Consider the following 20013-nt stretch of genomic DNA (forward strand, 5'->3'; position numbering starts at 1 on the left):
GTAAAGGAAATGTTAATTATATCGAATTAAAAGGATGTACACACACGTAATAAAGCAATGATTTGATTTGTGAGATAAGTGATTTAGAGTCTTCATTTATTATGCGTTTAACTAGAAAGCGCTTTACCACACTAGCCGGCCGACCCGCTAGAAAATCTAATAACGTCGGAATAAAGGAAGTTGCGGTCAGTCGTGGCCGAACTATCCCACACACTCCCCTAGGATGAGGCTCAGGCTTTTTGCTTTGAACTAATACAATATTCATGAAAATCGTAAAAGCACCATCTTGTTCTCCGTGAGGCTGGCTGTATTGATGTTGTGGTCTAGTTTATACTACGTATAATATTCTTTTTAAATGAATCAACTTTATTAATAATACGACAACAATAAACAATTTTAAATATGTAGGTATATTACGAGTATTACCGGGCGAAGAACGCTCCAAGCTATAAGTCTTCCAATCGGTGTATTCGAAGCAATCGCTCAATTCACTCTGAAGCAAAGTGGGCATTAAAGTGAATTGAGCTGCTAGGCAAGTTAAATAGATGTTAGTCTATTTTAATTTTGCTATCTTTATAACATATTGTTGATTAAATAAATAAATAAAATAAAAAATAAAATTAGAAGCCTTTTATTTCCTGCTAAAATACAAAGTAAATAGGTATTTAATAAATTTTATTTTTCTTCACTTATGTTTGGCAGGAACCCATTAAACATGGTGAAGGCCTCCTCCAAGCCCTTCCATTTGGTTCTATTTTGAGCTACCTGTATCCATCGAGGACCAGCAATAGCTTTTATATCGTCCGTATTTTGTTGATTACCATTTCATTATTTCTTAATAACTCTTACATATACAAGTTCTTGATAATCTAGAAACTCACAAAATTCGTTGGTGTTATTTTGTTATGTTCGCATCGAGTTATCGAACAGGAATAGTTGATGCTTGCATTGAACTGAAACGTTAAGTTGGGAATGATCGTTAGCGTAAATGAACTACAGAATAATAGAAACACTACATACAAACCATTTTATTTCATAACACTAAAATATAAAAATACTTTTTAGAGCGTGCATCGTATTTCTTATACAGGGTGGCCCATAAGTCCTTTGAAAAGTAAAATTTGAATAAAACGAACAGGGCGCGCGTGAGCGGTGCAGGGGAAGCGGGGGGAGTAACTTCGGTTTCTGGGAATTTAGTCGCGATGGAGCGTTTTACCGGAGCGGACCGTGCGTTTTGTGTGCGCGAGTTTTATAAAAACGACAATTCGGCAACCGTTGCGCGGCGTAAAGAACAATGGCAGCTTTCTATACAACATTTTACCTGATATCTATTTGAGGCGTCTTGAAACAAAAAAATACTAAAACGATAGGAATAACATAGCTTAAGCTTAATCAGAAATATTTTTGGTATTAGAAAGTCACAAAAAAAAGATATCAACGTGTTTACTTTATAATTTGAGGTTATCTATCAATAAGAGATGTCTCTGATTTTTGTAGGCACGGACTATAACAAATTGAAAAAATAAGTAAACGATATGTTTAAATAACATTTTTAGTTTCATTATCATAGATGAACCAAGGATACACCTCTAATAGTACTCGAGTAGGTACCCTTAGCAATTGCAGAGCTACCTAGGTACATATACATATTATATAGTGTGTTCTTTCTTCTTTGTAAATGTGTAAAAATGTGTGTCAGAGATAAGTACTTTTAACCTTTTGAACGAATTAGTCACATATTTGCGACAAACGAAGGCTTGCAAAGCTAATTTACTATACCTAGTAGAATTATTTTGTCCATGCAGTTTGGGTCATAAAAAATCGGAGCGGTGAAGCGAGTATTTCCCTCTCTCTTCCACTCACGAGCCTTATGGACGGGCACAGTGATGCGCATTATGTCAATTGTCATACTGTTAAAATCATTTCATCTGCAGTCCTGCCATTACTATTACATATTTAGTTATTTAATTAAGTACTAATTGTAACAAAAGATAATTAATATTATTATTTTCATTTTAAATACTGAATATTATTAATTATCAAAAATATTGCTTTTTTGTGCCAATAGTATAAATGCCATCCTTTACAAATGTATTAAACCGGAAGTACACAAAAATCGAATTAAAAGCTTATTAAATTAACATTTTTTCGTGGCTTTGCCACGTAAATCTAACATCGTATAAAAAACGAGCAAATAAAATGATGAAGTTTCATTTATGTCTTAATCTTAGACGCCTTTTAAAACATTCAGGTAAAAAATTGCCATTGTTCTTTCGAGAACACAAAGGTTTACACAACTTTGACGACACTCCAACTCTTCAAACGATTAAGAACTGGGTTGCTAAGTTCGAGGAGACCGGTTCGACGTTAGATAAACCGCGGTTGGGTCGCCCAAGGACGTCACGTACGGAACAAAACATAGACACAGTGACACAGTCTATTCGCGAAAATCCGACACAGTCAACTCGTAAGCGCGCCAGAGCATTAAACGTATCCAGGACATCGTTACAACGGATTTTGAAGAAAGATTTACATATGCACCCTTACAAAATTCAGTTGGTTCAAGAATTAAAGGAAACTGACGGTATTCAAAGACAAAATTATGCGAATGAAATGTTGAATCGGTTTACTTCCTTCAATAACATAATGTTCTCTGACGAGGCTCATTTCCATCTTAACGGGCATGTTAGTAAACAAAATTGCCGCTATTGGAGCCCCATCAATCCAAAACTTAAGCATCAGAAGCCCTTACATAGTCCGAAAGTGACTGTTTGGGCCGCTATGTCAGCCCATGGTATCCTAGGGCCTTACTTCTTTGAGGATGGCAGAGGGCGCGCAGTTACTGTTACGTCGGAGCGATATGTGGCTATGATCGAAGAGTTTTTCATACCAGAATTGCAAAACTTTTCAGGCTTTAATGCCAGGACGTGGTTTCAACAGGATGGGGCCACTTCTCACACCTCTAACACTGCTATGCCCGTTATCCGTCAACTTTTTCCTGGCAAAGTTATCTCTAAGAGAGGAGACATTTCCTGGCCTCCACGTAGTCCAGATCTGACCCCGATGGATTTTTTTTTGTGGGGCTACCTTAAGGCTAAAGTATACGACACAAACCCGCGGTCAATTGAGGCCCTAAAAGAAAACATCCGCAGAGAAATGACAAGCATTTCAGCAGTGACCTGCCGCGCAGTCATCGACAATTTTAGACGTCGTTTGCAAGAGTGCCGTGATCGCAACGGATTACATTTAGGAGATGTTATTTTCAAAAAATAATTCCCGTTTTTTAAGCTTTTTATGTAAATAAAAATTTAATTCATGATGTAATTAGTTTTATTTTAAAAAATTTTTTTTCATATCAAAGGACTTATGGGCCACCCTGTATAAACACAAGCTAACTTATAAACACTTAATCTTTTAAAAGCTTACATATATGTATATAGGTATAGGTATAGATATAACTATATATAGGTATATTTATTTACTCAATAAAAATCTTGTCGCACCCTTTGAACTTTAAAGATTCCATTTTAGTTCGTTCTTGAGAAGTTATTTTCATCATAAGCTATTCTCGAGTCATAGGCGCGTCACATGACCTATAATACATATAAATTATAATTAGAAATAGGGCAACACGTCTCTCGATAACAATGCTTACAGAGAGTACATGATCTATACTTACTAAAATAGAAAGTTTGCGATGGCTTGATGGCGTAGCAATAAAAACCCTCCAAAGTTCAGATCGAGAGGCGACAATATTGATTTTCCCGTCTCTGATGTATTTCATTCTCCATCTGTTGCTCCCCATAAAATTTACGACAGCATTACGGAGTCGTTATTTTTGTATGAAGAGTTTTATCGTGGGGTGGTGTCGCTTTCCACGACATGAGTTTTCTACAGAGTTAAGTGTTTTATAAACATACTTATCATTATACAGAATTTGTGTCGTTAAACAAGGAAATCAAGTCGGATCTTCTATCAAGTAGATTTTTTTAAAATAACACATTCCATATAAATATGTATTAAGGAAATTTTGCAATAAATAAATCGATTAAGGTTTACTTAAAATATTAAACATAAGCATCTAAGTATATATTTTAAAGACACTTATCAAAACTAGGACTAAATAAATAATTCACCTAAATATTATTGAACAAATTTTTAACAACAAAAAAATTTTAACGACATAAAATGAAAATATCATGAATGTAGTCGAAGTTAATTAAATATACATTATTAAGGATAACTCATAAATTACTGATCAGATTTTGATAACATAAATCTAAATGGGACCAGACGAGAAGCATTTGCTTGTGGTAGAGTATCTCATGAGCCCGCACGAGTAAGTAACACCACCTCACCTAGTTCTCATGAGCCCGCACGAGTAAGTAACACCACCCCACCTAGTTCTACCGTGAAGCAGTAAATGCGTTTCATTTTGAAGGAACAAGCAACCATTTTATAATAAAAATGAGATTTACAACTTCGTTCTCGTCAAACCCGTCGCTTGCGACGAAGGGCTCGGCGAGTAAATTAACCCACAGACACAGCCAACTGAGTTTCTCGCAGGATCTTCTCAGTAAGTCGCGATCCGCGATCCGGTGGTAGATTCTGCGAAGCACTGCTTTTGCTAGGGTTAGTGTTAGCAACTTCGTCTGGTTAGAGCCCCGTGAGCTCACCTACTTGTTAGGGTTACGCTGAATTGGCCTCTCAATGCCATCAGCTTAGGTAGGAAAAAAACTTATCTCAAGATGGGTGGCGGCTTTACGTTGTAAGTGTCTGTGCTCTCTTATAATCACTTAGCACCAGATAGGCTGTGAGCTCGTTCATCCATCTAAGCAATAAAAAAATCGTTTTAGCTTTCAAGTAAAAAGAAAAATAGCCTCACCTAGATAAAAGTTCTAAGGTAATACGCATAAAAAAAGTCGAATTGCAAACCTTCTCCTTTTTGATGTAGGTTAAAATTTTCAAAACCACGAATTTGTATTTTAATGTCTTCAAAATTACTTTCAGAGATAACAAGCATAATAAATTTTGCAGTTGGAGCAATGACATAATCAATTTGACAGAGCAATATTTGAGACAACATTTTTACCGAAAGCCAAATTAAATTTGTTTCATATACCTATATAATAATTGAATATGTCACTGACAAAAATAATAAACAATCAGGAATACACGACACTCGATCATCTGGACACAAACTGCAATTCCCTGTCCTTTGTAAACTTTATAAAAAAACACAAAATTACCATATATACCTTAATGTATAACGCCCAATGAGTTGCAAACTTGTTCGTCACACGAATGTGTGTCCGTAGTGGGAATTGGACTCACGACCGTCGACCCAAAAGTCAAGGCGCTATAGTTAGCGTCCTATTTGTATTGTTTTGTTCATTTCGGTTTGCTATCCCGATTGCTAGAAACAATCCACAAAAATCATAAAACATGTAAAAAGTATCAGGTTTTACTTCGTAATATGAAAACCAATGTCGATGATCTCAATGTTTTTTTTAATTTTTATATTGCTCTTGTTGAATTGACAAGCTAGCGGCCCATCTAGTGTTAAATGCTTACAAGAGCCCCTAGGCAGCACTACATGAATGTCACCACCCACCTCACATAGGGTCGAAGTCTCAATTGCTTTGTTCCATCATTCATAACAGGTTGGGGCTGAAATAAGGCGAAACTTAGATTTATCCAAGTGGGCCTATGATACGTCTAATTACTATTAAAATTAATTAGATTCAGTGAGTAGAGTTTTCTTTCATCGATGTAGGTCAAGGATTCATAATATATCGGTTACTTTATTGAAAATTACTTATATGAAATATTTTCGACGCAGATGGTGGCGACCGAAGACACGACAAGTACTGTGTCTGGGCAGATAGAATCGCCAGGCACTTTCGGAAAACTACGCCAAACACTTTCTTCATCGTTACTCAACGCCCAAGACAAAGGTAAGCCATTTAGTACAGTTTTGTTACAAATGTTCTTGTTACAATGTACATGCCTCGTAGTCGTGATTATAGAAATCGTATAACTTAAAGGTTTAACAAATGCGTGTTAGAGGACATATCCCTAGTGTAAAATACCTTTGTATTCCGTGGGGATATTTTATCAAATATGCAAGGTTTCAATTGCTTATAATCTAATATTATATATAATATATGTACATGCTCCGAGTTCCAACAGCTCGCATATGAACCGAGTTAGTCTACCCATGAATGTGTACCTGATATTGTCGACCTCCATGTGTAACGATAATTACTACTCTCAGGAGTGTCATAGTGTCTCTATTTACGAACACTATCAAAAACCTTATTAGAATGAGCAAAAAGAGTAAAAGTAATAACTGAAATGTGTGTAATAAAGGAACTACGAGGATGTTCAAGATATTCGGGAAGTGCTCTTGAAACAAAAGAGGAAAATAATAAGGATCTTCAGTTAGAGAAGCCCAACCTATTAAATAACATAAACCGTCATTGATTTATTGTCGATAAAAGAATCCATTACTTTTAGAACTAACAATAATAAACTGTAAGAATGACGTGTGATTTAAAAAAAAAAGGCTAATAAAAACGTCGGTCATGTATGAAAATCACAGCCCTATGGTAACTTAACGTGTTCAGAGGGTGCCTATCGTTATCTCTTATGACTAAACAATAACCATTCATCACTTTGGGTGAAATTCTCTTTATCGGTATGAATGAGCAAAAATATAGCGGAGTCATGATTACGGCGATCCCGAAAGTTTAAGCTGAACAAACTTTGAAGATATAGACATGAACCGGCGCACACCTAAAATAATTTCGTATCGCATTTTATCAAGATAACAACCATAATTCTTAAGTTCGCAAACTAGTCACGTAGAAGTTTGAAGATCGGGGTAAAATTTGAAGTTCTGGCTTTATTATTTACGGCCTAGTCTACATACATTTAACAACATCTATGCTTTATTAACTCAGTAATTAGCGTTGTAAATTATAAAATGAATCTTGAAAATTTTGACGAATCTAATACTAGTTAACTATGTACACATTTACACATTTCTATTTATATTAGTAAGGCATAGTCTGCATACATTTAACAACATCTATGCTTTATTAACTCAGTAATTAGCGTTGAAAATTATTAAATGAATCATTTTGACGATTGTAATACTCAGTTAACTATATACATATTTACACGTTTCTACTTTTATTAGTAAATATAATTTACATTAAACAATTACTTCTTTTGAACATCTCCTTGCGACGTTTCAGTCGAGTGTTATCAAGAGCTGTGGTCACGAGCGCACTAACTGTGACCACGTTGAACATAAAATTGATTAAGACCCACTTTCATTATCATGGTCTACCCATGCTTGTCTACACTTGGTCATAAACAATGACAGTCTCAATATTAACCCTTTTATTTTATGTTAAGTCCCGTTTTAATAATTTTAAGCTTAGTTCATAGTTTTTAACTCTTAGTTCATAGCAGTATCTATTGCTATAGTATCTATGCGTTCTAGCATCTAAAAGGATAGTTCTAGACTTACTATACGCCTAAACACTAGTAACTACCTACATCTATTTATAAATTACTAATGTAATTCATATTTCTACCACAATAGTATTCGTCCAAAATAAAAGTTATTTTTGAACGTTTGATAAATACGTATTTATTTGTAAAATTGATGCGTGCCAGAGGATTTGAACCCTGGCATAGTTACTCGATACGAGACTCTTTAGGACAAGAATAATTCTACCTCTGAGACTAAAGAGAGTCTTAAAGACTTGTATGTACGTATATTGCAAAGGGAGTGTCTTTTTTGGTATTGTTTAAGATGATGTACCTATCTCCTTTTATGATCTTATTTTCTTAGCGTCATCGGAACAATTCTTATTTTTCTACCAGACTTCTGCTTTGATCCACGGTATGTTTCAAGATATCGTTTTGCTTCAAACCTGTAGAGTGAACCGTGTCCACAGTGTTTCTGGAACGCAGTGACACGTCTTTCTTTAAACGAGACTTGAAAGGAGTTCTCTGCGGTAGGCAGCGCTTTGATTTTACCGCTTGCATGATTCTCATTAGCAATAGTAACTACTTACCGTAATTTGAGTGGTAAGCTCATACCAACGATGTTTCGATAACATCACGTTAAAACGCGTGCTTAGTAACTAGTATAAGTTATTTAAATTGAGAATATGTTTATAAACATGTTACTATATCGAACTAGAACATTCTACGCGAAACGTTTCAGTCGTTCAGCACTATCTGGAAAAGTTACCCAAAGAATTCGTGATTATTTCTCAATATTCATAGCAAAATACCTCCAGCTACGCTCTCGCAAAAATCGAGCGATATAGGTATAGAAGTCACCTTCGTGCATTCTCAGCATATTCCTTGTTCGACGGAACATACTCGTGACTTATTTGAATTTTCATCATCGTTGGATGTTTTACATTCATAGTTGAGCAGACTTTTTACTGCAGGTAAGATGTTTTATAAGCCCGCACGGGTAGGTACCACCATCCAGCTTAATTTTGCTCCGAAGCAGGCATGCTTTACGGTTTGATAGGTTGAATAGCCGTTATATAAGACATTTGAGACTTCGGCCTCATGTCTCTATGTAGGGCACGGTATTCATGTTCTGATTTCTCTTGTTTCTGGTAATAGCTTAACAATAAGTGGGTCTAGAGTTGGTTCACACAGGCAAAAAAAGCAGTATAATATGAACATACCGTCGTTCAAATGAACTGGATGGTTTCAAAGAATAAAGTCCATATTAACCCGAATTAATCGACAACGACGCTATGGAAGGAGTCTATGTCAGTTTTCTCAAAAACAACTAAGTCTACTTACAATCGAAAATCTTTGGTCAATTAAGTCTATTCAAGAGTCTACTCTGTCAAAGAGTCCGGCGTAATTGAACTAAAAATTAAATTTTATTGAGAACATAAATATTGAATAAAGTTATTCAAAAGCATAATGAGCCCTCTTTTTCATTTGGCATAAACATAAAGCAACATAAATGTATACAAACATAAAATTTATATTTTAATTTACGTATTTTTTGTTCTCAATTTGATATTTATTTGTTTTTACAGTAACAAAACTAGGCCCAAAACAAGGAGTGACGGAAAGTGCGGTGGAACCAGCGCCGACCCCACCACCAGGCCAGCCGCCGCCCGCCGCGCAACCTAAAACCGAGCGGTAACCATTCGTTACTTCCAAATATAATAAACTAGCGGCCCGCTCCAGCTCCGCTCGGGTTTTTAACAAAAAATTCAACGCTATTTGAACTTGTTTTATTTTTACACTTATTGCGGCACAACTATAATAGTTAGACATACGCTGTCACGACACTTTTTGTAAATAATAATGTGTTCTACAAAGTCGTAGTACATTATTTTATTCTATCATCAATAGTTTTCGCAGGGCACGCGATGTAAGTAATATTTTATATTTAATATTGAGTTACATTATTGGAGTTATAGTGAGGAACCCAATTTAAAAAAAAAATATTATATAGCCTATGTCACTCGGGAATAGTGTAGTTTCGAAACAGTGAAAGAATTTTTCAAATCGGTTCAGTAGTTTCGGAGCCTGTTCAATAGAAACATACAAACAAATCTTTCCTCTTTATAATATTAGTATAGACATTTAATTCTAATATTCGCCTTATCATTAACAATGATTTATTGGTGTGTTCATAGTATATACTTTCGCGCATCTGACAAATTTTTTGGCAAAGTATCATCAACGAACGTACCGATTGTTTGTTTAGATTTTTTCACTTTATTGCGAAGATTGTCCAAGCTTCACTACTAACTAAACAATAGAAAAATAATAAATATATAGAGATGTTTACTCATAATAAAAATAGAATACTCTGTGATTTAATTTTTTTCAACAAATTATGAGATACGCATTCCACGAAATTTTAATAGATTTCTCATGATTTTTAATCTCGTTCAATACAGAATATTTTCGTAATCATATAATATTTAATAAAAACAATAAATACATTTTAATTTTTTCATATTTCATCTTCATTATTCGAGATACAATCATTATGCTAATTTAAATTTTCTGTAACGTTTACTTGTTTGGAATCATATTTTATACTATTTGCAGATCACAAAAAAGTATCCGTTTGTCAATCCATTAAGATTTACCAATGCTTACTGGTGGTAGGACCTCTTGTGAGTCCGCGCGGGTAGGTACCACCACCCTGCCTATTTCTGCCGTGAAGCAGTAATGCGTTTCGGTTCGAAGGGTGGGGCAGCCGTTGTAACTATACTTGAGACCTTAGAACTTGTATCTTAAGGTGGGTGGCACATTTCCGTTGTAGATGTCTATGGGTTGTAGATGGGCTGTGAGCTCGTCCACCCATCTAAGCAATAAAAAAAATGTTTTTGTCCTCTTTTTTTAATGATCTTTTACATTTCAACAGCGAGCCCGGCAAAGCTCCGTCTCGCGCTGGTGCATGTCGCGTCTGCTTGAAGGCACTGAAGCCTGGTGAGGTGTTTCATGTCTGCAACGGATGCCAGCATCGCGTTTGCGAGGACTGCTCGTCATATTCGAAGCCGGCTAGTGACGATGAAGCGGTATCATTACTGTTTTAAACAATTAAATGCACGATCGGCTCGACACTCTTTTATTATTCTAGATGGATAAATAAAAGATGCGATAACTTAAGACATCATAACTATAATTATCTTAATGTATTATATCTGTTTTGTCTTTAAAAACGCATCGCTGCACTTACCCATGTGCGCTCATAATGCATTCTATAATCAATAACGTAAATCTAAATAAATTAATAACTAATCGGTGAAAAATCAAAATTTAAATAACTATGTACTTTTGCTTAAGAAAGTAAACACAAAAAAATCATAGAGCTTCATTTTATTATGAGATGAATTAAAACTAAAACAATAACTAAAAGTTGTAAACAATAAAGTTGCTATTTACAATAGGAGTAACTTTTCAATGTAGAAGTTAATATTTATAAAATATATTCGCTGTTCAAGCGAGAGCTATGTAAATTTAATTAACTTCCCCGTGGAGTTACATGCTAAAGTTTCAATTTTGAAAACTAACTTTCTTAGCCCTTATTTTGTGAGGGATATTGAGAATTAGACATATAATAATTTTAAATGGTCACAAAATTGGACATTTATATGAGCTTAAATATTTATAGAACCTTTACGTACTAGTAATATTTACGTATATGTATCTTCATCCATTTTTATACCTTACTCTCTAGTGTTTGCTTATTTCAAAAGGGCATAGATTGATAAACAGTAAAGATATTTAGTCAGTCAATCTCATGCCACAATGTAACCAGCGGTACTCGAATTTTGATGTCCATGGACTTCTGTACATCTTAAAATTAAGTCAGCTATGAGCACTACCATCGTCATCGTGTCATATTATATTGCTGAAAAGTATTTCAAAGTACATATATTTTATAACAAGCTATTTTATATTGAGAACTAAGTAAAGTGAATGAAGCTTAAATGGTTTTCCAATATTTATTTGTGATCGTCTGATCGTAGCGACGGCTTAGTGAAGTTTTTTAATTTAATATTCCTTGGTAAAATTGTCCGTACTTATCGTTACATCTTGTAAGCTTCTTCGGGCTCAAAACACTACAAAGTGAAAGGCAATTAATTTTATGTTACAATAAGCATTTTGCTTGTGGTAGGACCTCTTGTGAGTCCGCGCGGGTAGGTATCACCACCCTGCCTATTTCTGTTGTGAAGCAGCTAAGCGTTTCGGTTTGAAAGGTGGGGCAGCCGTTGTAACTATACTTGAGACCTTAAAACTTATATCTCAAGGTGGATGGCGCATTTACGTTGTAGATGTCTATGGGCTCCAGTAACCACTTAACACCAGGTGGGCTGTGAGCTCGTCCACCCATCGTCTTTACGTTGTGGTTATACTGTATAAGTATCTATAAAATAATTTATCTAGTTTAGAAAACTGGCACAAACGGTCCACTAACATTTTAGTAATTAGTATAGAATTAATTGCCCTGACCAATTGAAAATCGAGTAACTAACGTTAAGCCTGTGAACCTAGATTTTAGCAATGTATTAATTTTGACGATGCTGACAACTGCCAACAAAGATTTATTTGAAATCTCATCAACATATTTCACAATGAGCCTGCTTTTACGCTAGTTCATAAATTTGACAGGCTTAATTTTTTTCGTACACCACGTTGTGTTCCTTGGCGAACACATATTGTAGATATAGACACATTTACTATCACGAATAAAATTCTTAGTCCTCAGGAAATCTATGGCACAGTCTCGAAATATAAACACGACACGAAACCCGCACTGGTAGCGACTAGTTGCCAAATAAGAATCATTTAAGAGTAATTTGTTGGAGCTCATGCCGGATCCTTCTGTTTTCAGTTAAAAACTCACACACAGTATTCAAATAATTCAGTTCTTTGTTATCAGTCAAGTTACAATTTACTAGGTAAACTTTATCAGCTGATCAAAAACCTTATATTTAGGTTGCTTCATTTTATTGAGTAGAGTTACATTTATCAATGTCTGCAGAAATGCTTTTGTACAACGATTTTCAAAATGCGCTCAGAACTCATGGAGGTGCTCAGTGTGTCGTCGAAAGGCAGCCCCGCGACTCCCACCGGCCGCGCAGGACAGCACAGATTCTTTGTTGGATGTGCCGGTACTGGACGCACTGCAGCGACGACATTCAGAAGCTCGCCTCGGCAGCGGAGGCTCTGGGTCCGGCCTCGCACCGCCGCGCTCCCCAGAACTGCGTCGGCACTCTGACGTGTCACCGGCCTCACTCAAGGAATTGGAAAAAGTAATGTTTGCCTCGGGATAAAGTGCTACTTCGTACACCACCTGTGTCTTTCTCTTTTATTAATTTCTTATGCGATTTTTAGATTAGAGATGATTAGAATGTAGGTGTCTTGCTTTTTTCGTGTCTGTCTTCGTAAATAACTTGAACAAGTCAACGAAACTGAAATTTAAACCAGAAATTTACACCTTTGGCTTTAATTGATATTTGTAATTCATGCATTCAAATTCGAAATGAATGTAAGTCAAAGGATATTTTTAAATTATTTTATTTGTCTCTAATTTTCCCAAGTAATGATTTTAATATCGGGAGCTCTATTAACTTTCCTCTTCTATATTTTTTCTTGAATTAAAATATCGAAAATTTTTATGTGACAGTCAACGCCCAGGGTAATTGTCACTCAAACCCGTTTCTGCCCACTACGAACGACAGGCGTGAAGGTACGCAATTACTTTAAAGACACGAAATATTACATACACTCACATACCATACTTTAGACAGGACGCTTAAAATAAAATAAGGACGCCGATCGCACTTTTTGACACAAACGATTGACACGAAAAGTTAAGTGAAACAAAAGATACATTAGGCGTAGAGAAAAGTATTCATAATCTTGTGACACCTCAGGGAGTAGTGACGAATGATGCGGGTCCGCGTTTTAGTTTAAGCGTTTTGCTTGTGAGAACGGTATTGTAACGAGGCTGCCCGCGCCGGCAGTTGAAGGGCGGCGGGAGCGCTACCCCAGCGGCGTCCGAGTCCCGGCGTCCCAGCGCAGCCACCCCAGTGCGCAGACGCTCCGTGCGAGCCCCCCGACAGCGCTCTGTCGACGAAGACCAACACTCTCCCGTGCACCAGCCTGTTCTAGCTGCACCACCTCCTATGTCTAGAAGGTGACAATGTTACCTCTGTAGTAATTTGCCTACTGTTACTTCCTCTTGTATCGGGAGGTGAATCAAAAATTAAACTTAACATAAACCTTATTTGGGAAAACAAAAATAAATACGTGCTATATCGGAGTGTAAAATTTGGGGTCAATAACAACAACGCATACAGACATTAGAGCTGGTAGCGCCTCGTGTCAGCCGATCAATTGTAGAAAATAAGCAGGATTTTTTTAATGTAGAGTTGGCGAAATATAAGAAGGGAAAATAGATTAAAATACAACTATTAAATAATACTCATGATTATAAGCTCGAAGCGGTCGGAATCCGCATACCCGTGTCTTCCGAATAATAGCCAAATAGATTATCATCATGAAATAATCTGCCCACGCAGGAAGCTTGCATGTGTGCAAATGACAACAAAAACATCACAATTTGTACTTGTAAGATGTTGATGTTGTTGATTAGATACTGATGAATTTAATTTGATGCCTTACCAGGCCTATTTTAAGACCGCGGGGGTAAGTAACTGCGTTTTACTACCGCACAGCATCTTGCGTTTCGTGTGAATGGTGGGAAAGCCGATATACAATACTTTTGGGTATTTTAACCTCGTGTCTCGAAATGAGTGGCGATATTAACATAGTAATTTTTATGAGCTTCAGCGACATTTTAACAGCAGATTTTCTGTCACCAATCTGTCATAAATATGCTGACCGTTTGATTGAATCCATTAAAAACGCAAATTGGCACGAATATAGTAATTACACATAGAATTTTACAAATTAAATAATGAAAAATTTGGACAATAAATCTTTTAAGCAGTTTCTATTTCATTTTTTAACGGTATTTATTTAAAATAGAGCGTCAGCAGTAGATGTGGTGGCGGGAGCGGGATCACGTAGGAGCTCCTATCGCACGGAAGATGACTCACCTCCGCAAATATCGGGACTGAGTGTCGACGAGGACAGACCGATTAGACGCCGCGGCAGTCAGCTGTGAGTTGCTGAAGAAATGTATTAAAGTGAAACTTTTATAACATCGTCTCAAACTTTGTCGTCTCAAACTCGTCTGTGTGTTGCATGTCGCGTGACGGTCAGCGGCAGAGTAGAGATAAAGTGAAAGGCGCTCGTCAAAGCAGCAAAGGCCAATATGGCGGCGCCTATAGTTCGCAGCTGACCGTGTAGTGTATAGACTATTACTCATTTGTACCAGTGCTCCACGCTATTTTGTTTGTTTTTGTCAGTGTTTAATGTAAATGTTGTTTGTCAGAGTTAAATGTCTATAATGTGAAAAAAAGTTTCACTTTTACCATGGTTTCATACAAGTACACAATCCTTTTTTTCCTTATTTATCCTTTATCTACAGTCACTACCAGCAGATACGCTGATACAAAAGACAAGCTTTCAGAGTCACTTGTTCATTGACGAAAACTCTACAAATTAAAGTCATTTTTTTTAATTTTTTTTTATTACCTTTTTAGGCAGACCAGCATACGACCCACCTGATGGTGAGTGGTTACCGTCGCCCATGGACTTCAGCAATGCCAGGGGCAGAGCCAAGCCGCTGCCTACCGTGCCAGGGGCAGAGCCAAGCCGCTGCCTACCTATTTTTAAAGACAAAATCTTTGATCCAGTTCAAATGTTCCGTGCCGCTGGAAACTTGTGACTTCCTTACGCAAGGTTGTGTGGCAGTGGATATGGATGATTGCTTAGTCGCGTTTTGTATTTGATACAAAAAAATATATATTTCATCTCTAGCTATAAGTTATAAAAGCATAATATAATAAGATAAAAGTATAATATAATACATGACGATCACGACCACTCTGTCAAGAGTGACACGACTGAGAAGAAGAAGAAATAATATAATAATGGACATCATTATTAGTGATAAATCAACGAGCGACTGATATTGTCTTCTATATCACATTTTGATACTTCTGGAGTATGTCAATGTTAGAATTAGAAGCCAGCTCCGCAGCTGTAATTTTCCGAATCTCAAGCTCAATGCTTTGAAATGGGCTTACCATGTTAAGCTGCGATCCAAATGCGTGCGCGAGACTCAGAGTGTGCCTTAAATATGTAAATTTTAATAAAACTGTTTTAATTATGTTTTATTATTACAGAGATGGTATAATAATATTTTATAAACCAACAAGATATATTATTAAATGAATGACCGTATTGCTATAAATTGAAAACAAAGGATTTACTATTAATTAACAGGTTTCATTATAAGTAATGTATAGCTTTTTTACTTTCTTAAAACAAAAATTTAAAAAACATTTTTAGTAAGTAGTAGTTAGTAAGATAATTAATATTACATAAAAATAGTTCCGAAATTGGGAAAATAGTATAAATTTCATTCATTAAGCACGTAGTACAGAATGCCAATATTCGATAGGATTCTCTCAGAAATAGAAATTCTCATCGAAATTTATAACATGCATAAAAACATGAGATCGGAGATTTGAATAAGAATGATCTTGCTATTAAATAAATTTGAATTATTTTGTAAAGAAATGAAATACTAATCCATATACTACGATTAATTTAAGATGTGAGAACCCTCATGTGCACCAAAGAGATGTAAAAGAATTATCATTTAACTGTGATCTTCGAATATAGACCAGATATAGCTGCGCTACAGCAGCGTACGGGAGCATTAAGTGCAATGGCATCTCTGGCGGGCCGCTGTCCTGAGCCGACCGTTGAATCTTCAGTCGCGTCAGCCGCGGCTGCAGCCGCTGCTAGGCAGATGTCCGTCGATGCAGAAGCTATAAAAATCGTCATCCACGACGTCGACGATCGCACACCGCGACGCGTCAGCCTGCGCCGCGATCCCAATGACAAAGGACATCGATGTAAGCTTCCACCAAAGTCTCTCATGAAAAATATCTCTCTCAAAAACGAGATTCTATACCACATAAGTCACAGCCTATAATTTTTACAAAATTAATGCGCATTTGACCATGACAAAATCATTGTGACAGCGTAATTAATAACAGTCAAAAAAGGGTAATTTATCATGCGTGAACAATTACAGCACGGGGTTTTGGGATGCGCGTAGTCGGCGGCAAGCCAGACGCGAGCGGACGCCGCGAGGCCGTCATAGTGTGGACAGTCCCGGGGAGCCCTGCCGACCTCGCGGGACTTCAGCAAGGCGACAAGGTAGCCGCTTTTCAATTTATCAAAAAAGGTTGATATCATCACAGGGGGAATATTTATACCACATTTTTTCATTACAGAGCATATAGTAATATTGTACTTTATCTATTATTTTATAATAAAACTGAAAATGTCCACATTATCTTTCACATTTTAAACCACATTTTTCTCATACGCGACGGCATGCGCACCTAGCAAACGCAAACGTTCTTAAGATCCTCACGCGACTTATTCGTTGTGTTATTTTCTTAAAAACTTAACCACTAAATTCTTATTAATATAAAAATTATATACATTTGTATATAGGGTATTTATTGAATGTACGATACAACAGAGACTTGAAAAGAACACATAAAATATTAGAAGCAACTAATCATCATAAGCATAATCCTATAATATGACAACAGTTGTTTTTATACCATATTCATATCCAGAGAAGCCAAGAGATCTCTGACTGTTGGGAGATTAAAGTGCACCATAAAATTATTGGTATTAATTATCTGATAATACTATTCAAACCGCTTAGTTAATGAACTGAATAGACAATGCCGAATTGATTTAATTGAATTCATTTTCTTCTTAAGAATTATTGTTTCGCAATAATTTCACATTTTAACATTAACTAAAAAGGTAAATACTCACTGTTGTTTATCATTACATGGAATACTGTTTCTTATTAAATGCAGGCCACATTTTTTGCTTAGATGTGTGACGAGCTCACAGCCCACCTGGTGTTAAGTGGTTACTGGAGCCCATAAACACCCACAACGTAAATGCGCCACCCACCTTAACCCCCAGATATAAGTTCTAAGGTCTCAAGTATAGTTACAACGGCTGCCCTACCCTTCAGACCGAAACGCATTACTGCTTCACGGCAGAAATAGGCAGGGTGGTGGTACCCACCCGCGCGGACTCACAAGAGGTCCTACCACCAGTTATTACGCAAATTATAATTTTGCGGGTCTAATTTTTATTACACGATGTTATTCCTTCGCCGTGGAAGTCAATCGTGAACATTTCTTGAGTACGTATTTCATTAGAAAAATTAGTACCCGCCTGAGATCCGAACACCGGTGCATCGCTCAAGACGCACCGGACGACTTATCCGTTAGGCCACGACGACTTATCACACAACTATTTACCGCATCAACTATTTACAATAACTAAGAAGATCCAAGCGTTTTATCTGTTAAAGAATTGTATACTTGTCATCGTTTATGTCGTACAGGTATTGGAATGGGACGGAGTTCCACTGACTGAGCGTAGCTTCGAGGAAGTGTGCGCGGTGTTGGAGCGCGGCGGTGACAGCGTAGAGGTTCTGGTGGAGCCCGCCCCGCAGCTGGACGATCCGCCGCTGACTACTCAGCCGACGTTACACCATCACGCTTTATACGGTACGCATATCGAAACAACGAAGGGTCCCGTCTACAAATCCCGTCTTGCTTAAAACTGTAAAAGACAAAAGTTGTTGTCACATGGTACAAGTCGATTAGCTCAAATAAAGTTTTTTTTTTATTGCTTAAATGGGTGGACGAGATCACAGCCCACCTGGTATTCAGTGGTTGCTACAGCTCATAGACGTACAACGTAAAAGCGCCACCCACCTTGAGATATAAGTTCTAAGGTCTCAAGTATAGTTACAACGGCTGCCCCACCCTTCAAACCGAAACGTATTACTGCTTCACGGCAGAAATAGGCGGGGTGGTGGTACCTACCCGCATGGACTCACAAGAGGTCCTACCACCAGTAAAAAGTTTATTCAAACGATCAAGTAAAACAGTACAAAGGTTTTCATAAGATCCCATGTTGCCATTCTTAAGTATTTTTTTTTTAAGTAACCGCTTACCTGTTCAAACGTTTTGTAGGGATTTATGTACAGACAAGGCATTATGTTTTAAGGCATTACGCAAGGCAACGCAATATATGTTTGATGTATTTCGAAAATAACATACAACAAATTTTATTATATTTAGGGCTACTTACTCTTCTACTTCTAACTGCCTTCATATTTTTTTTTGATACAATGTACCGAATAATAAAATTAAAGTAGTCTATACTATAAAATGTAATAATAAGCATATGGACAAACTGTACCTTTCACTTGTTTTACTTTCTCACTTTCTGCACTGTCTTATAATTCTTCTCTTTTTTATTTTTCTTTTCACAGGCTACTTTCCTCTTGAACTATGTATTAGTTACCGCACATCATTTTTTGAACTTTCTTCTGCTTCTACTGTGGTAGGTACTGTATGGGGTAAACAAAAAAATCGTAAGAATCGTATCTTATAAAATAACAAACGTTCTAGAGAAGTTTTATGAGGGACCGAACTAATGTATGTGAAGTAATATGAATATTGTTTTAATTCACAGAACCTGAAACCGACAAATCTCCATCGTCGCCGACTCGACGGAAATTGCCGAAAACCCCGGTATAATACCTAACTAGGCTTTAATCGTATGAATATATGTGTTGTGAATCCATGAGACATTGAGCCGAGCGCTCGCTCTTTCAGAATCTTGTAGAGACTGTCACTCAGTGCCTACTCCTCTGTGCTTCTCGGATCATTCATTGTTAAACCTAGTTGTGATTAACTAAAATCCCTGTGTAACTTTCTTGTTGATTGACCATCTTTTCGATAAGGATATTTAATCCAACTCACAGAATTGTATGTGTTTGTACACGTAAACATTATGTTAACGATGCGCATGCAATTATTGCATTACTGTAAGCCAGTTGTTCGGTGTACCATACGTGGTAGTTTCTATGATGTTTTCGGAATACAAATTCAAAATAGGTTATTTTTAATTACACGTCTTACAACATCAATAATGTGTAACTTATATATAAAGTCAAAATAAACTCTCTAATTCGAATACGAGCCCCAGCCTTGATAATAAAGCTATATCATATCAGTCGAAAAGATGATCATTTAACGATTAATTTAATTCATTTCTCGCTAGAAGATACTTCATGTAAAATACAGAATAAAGAGGTGATTTAAATATAGTTACTGATCGAATTTAAGATAATTGTATTAAGTAGCATTTTTGTATCAATTATATCGAAATTGAGTACACACCTCTTTATTGTGTGACGAAGCAGTGATGGTGCCTACTGGTGTAATAATT

At 36.5% G+C, this 20013-nt stretch overlaps 1 protein-coding gene across 6 annotated transcripts in view; it reads left to right on the forward strand.

The window, feature by feature from the left end:
• The window catches only part of Fife (regulating synaptic membrane exocytosis protein fife), a 135560-nt gene that overhangs the window by 101010 nt on the left and 14537 nt on the right, over positions 1-20013 (forward strand). For 3 of the 6 annotated variants that reach the window (XM_089730995.1, XM_089730990.1, XM_089730991.1), the window contains 11 exons: positions 5843-5957; positions 9093-9198; positions 10442-10595; positions 12603-12836; positions 13211-13273; positions 13551-13723; positions 14578-14712; positions 16345-16580; positions 16763-16887; positions 18113-18278; positions 19255-19313. In XM_089730995.1, the coding sequence (XP_089587121.1) occupies positions 5843-5957; positions 9093-9198; positions 10442-10595; positions 12603-12836; positions 13211-13273; positions 13551-13723; positions 14578-14712; positions 16345-16580; positions 16763-16887; positions 18113-18278; positions 19255-19313 (1566 nt within the window). The remainder of the gene's footprint in view (positions 1-5842; positions 5958-9092; positions 9199-10441; positions 10596-12602; positions 12837-13210; positions 13274-13550; positions 13724-14577; positions 14713-16344; positions 16581-16762; positions 16888-18112; positions 18279-19254; positions 19314-20013) is intronic. The other 3 variants (XM_089730992.1, XM_089730994.1, XM_089730993.1) reach the window with 3 other exon arrangements.

This window comes from Bombyx mandarina, chromosome 11, assembly GCF_030267445.1.
Source record: "Bombyx mandarina strain Sakado chromosome 11, ASM3026744v2".
NCBI lineage: Eukaryota > Metazoa > Arthropoda > Insecta > Lepidoptera > Bombycidae > Bombyx > Bombyx mandarina.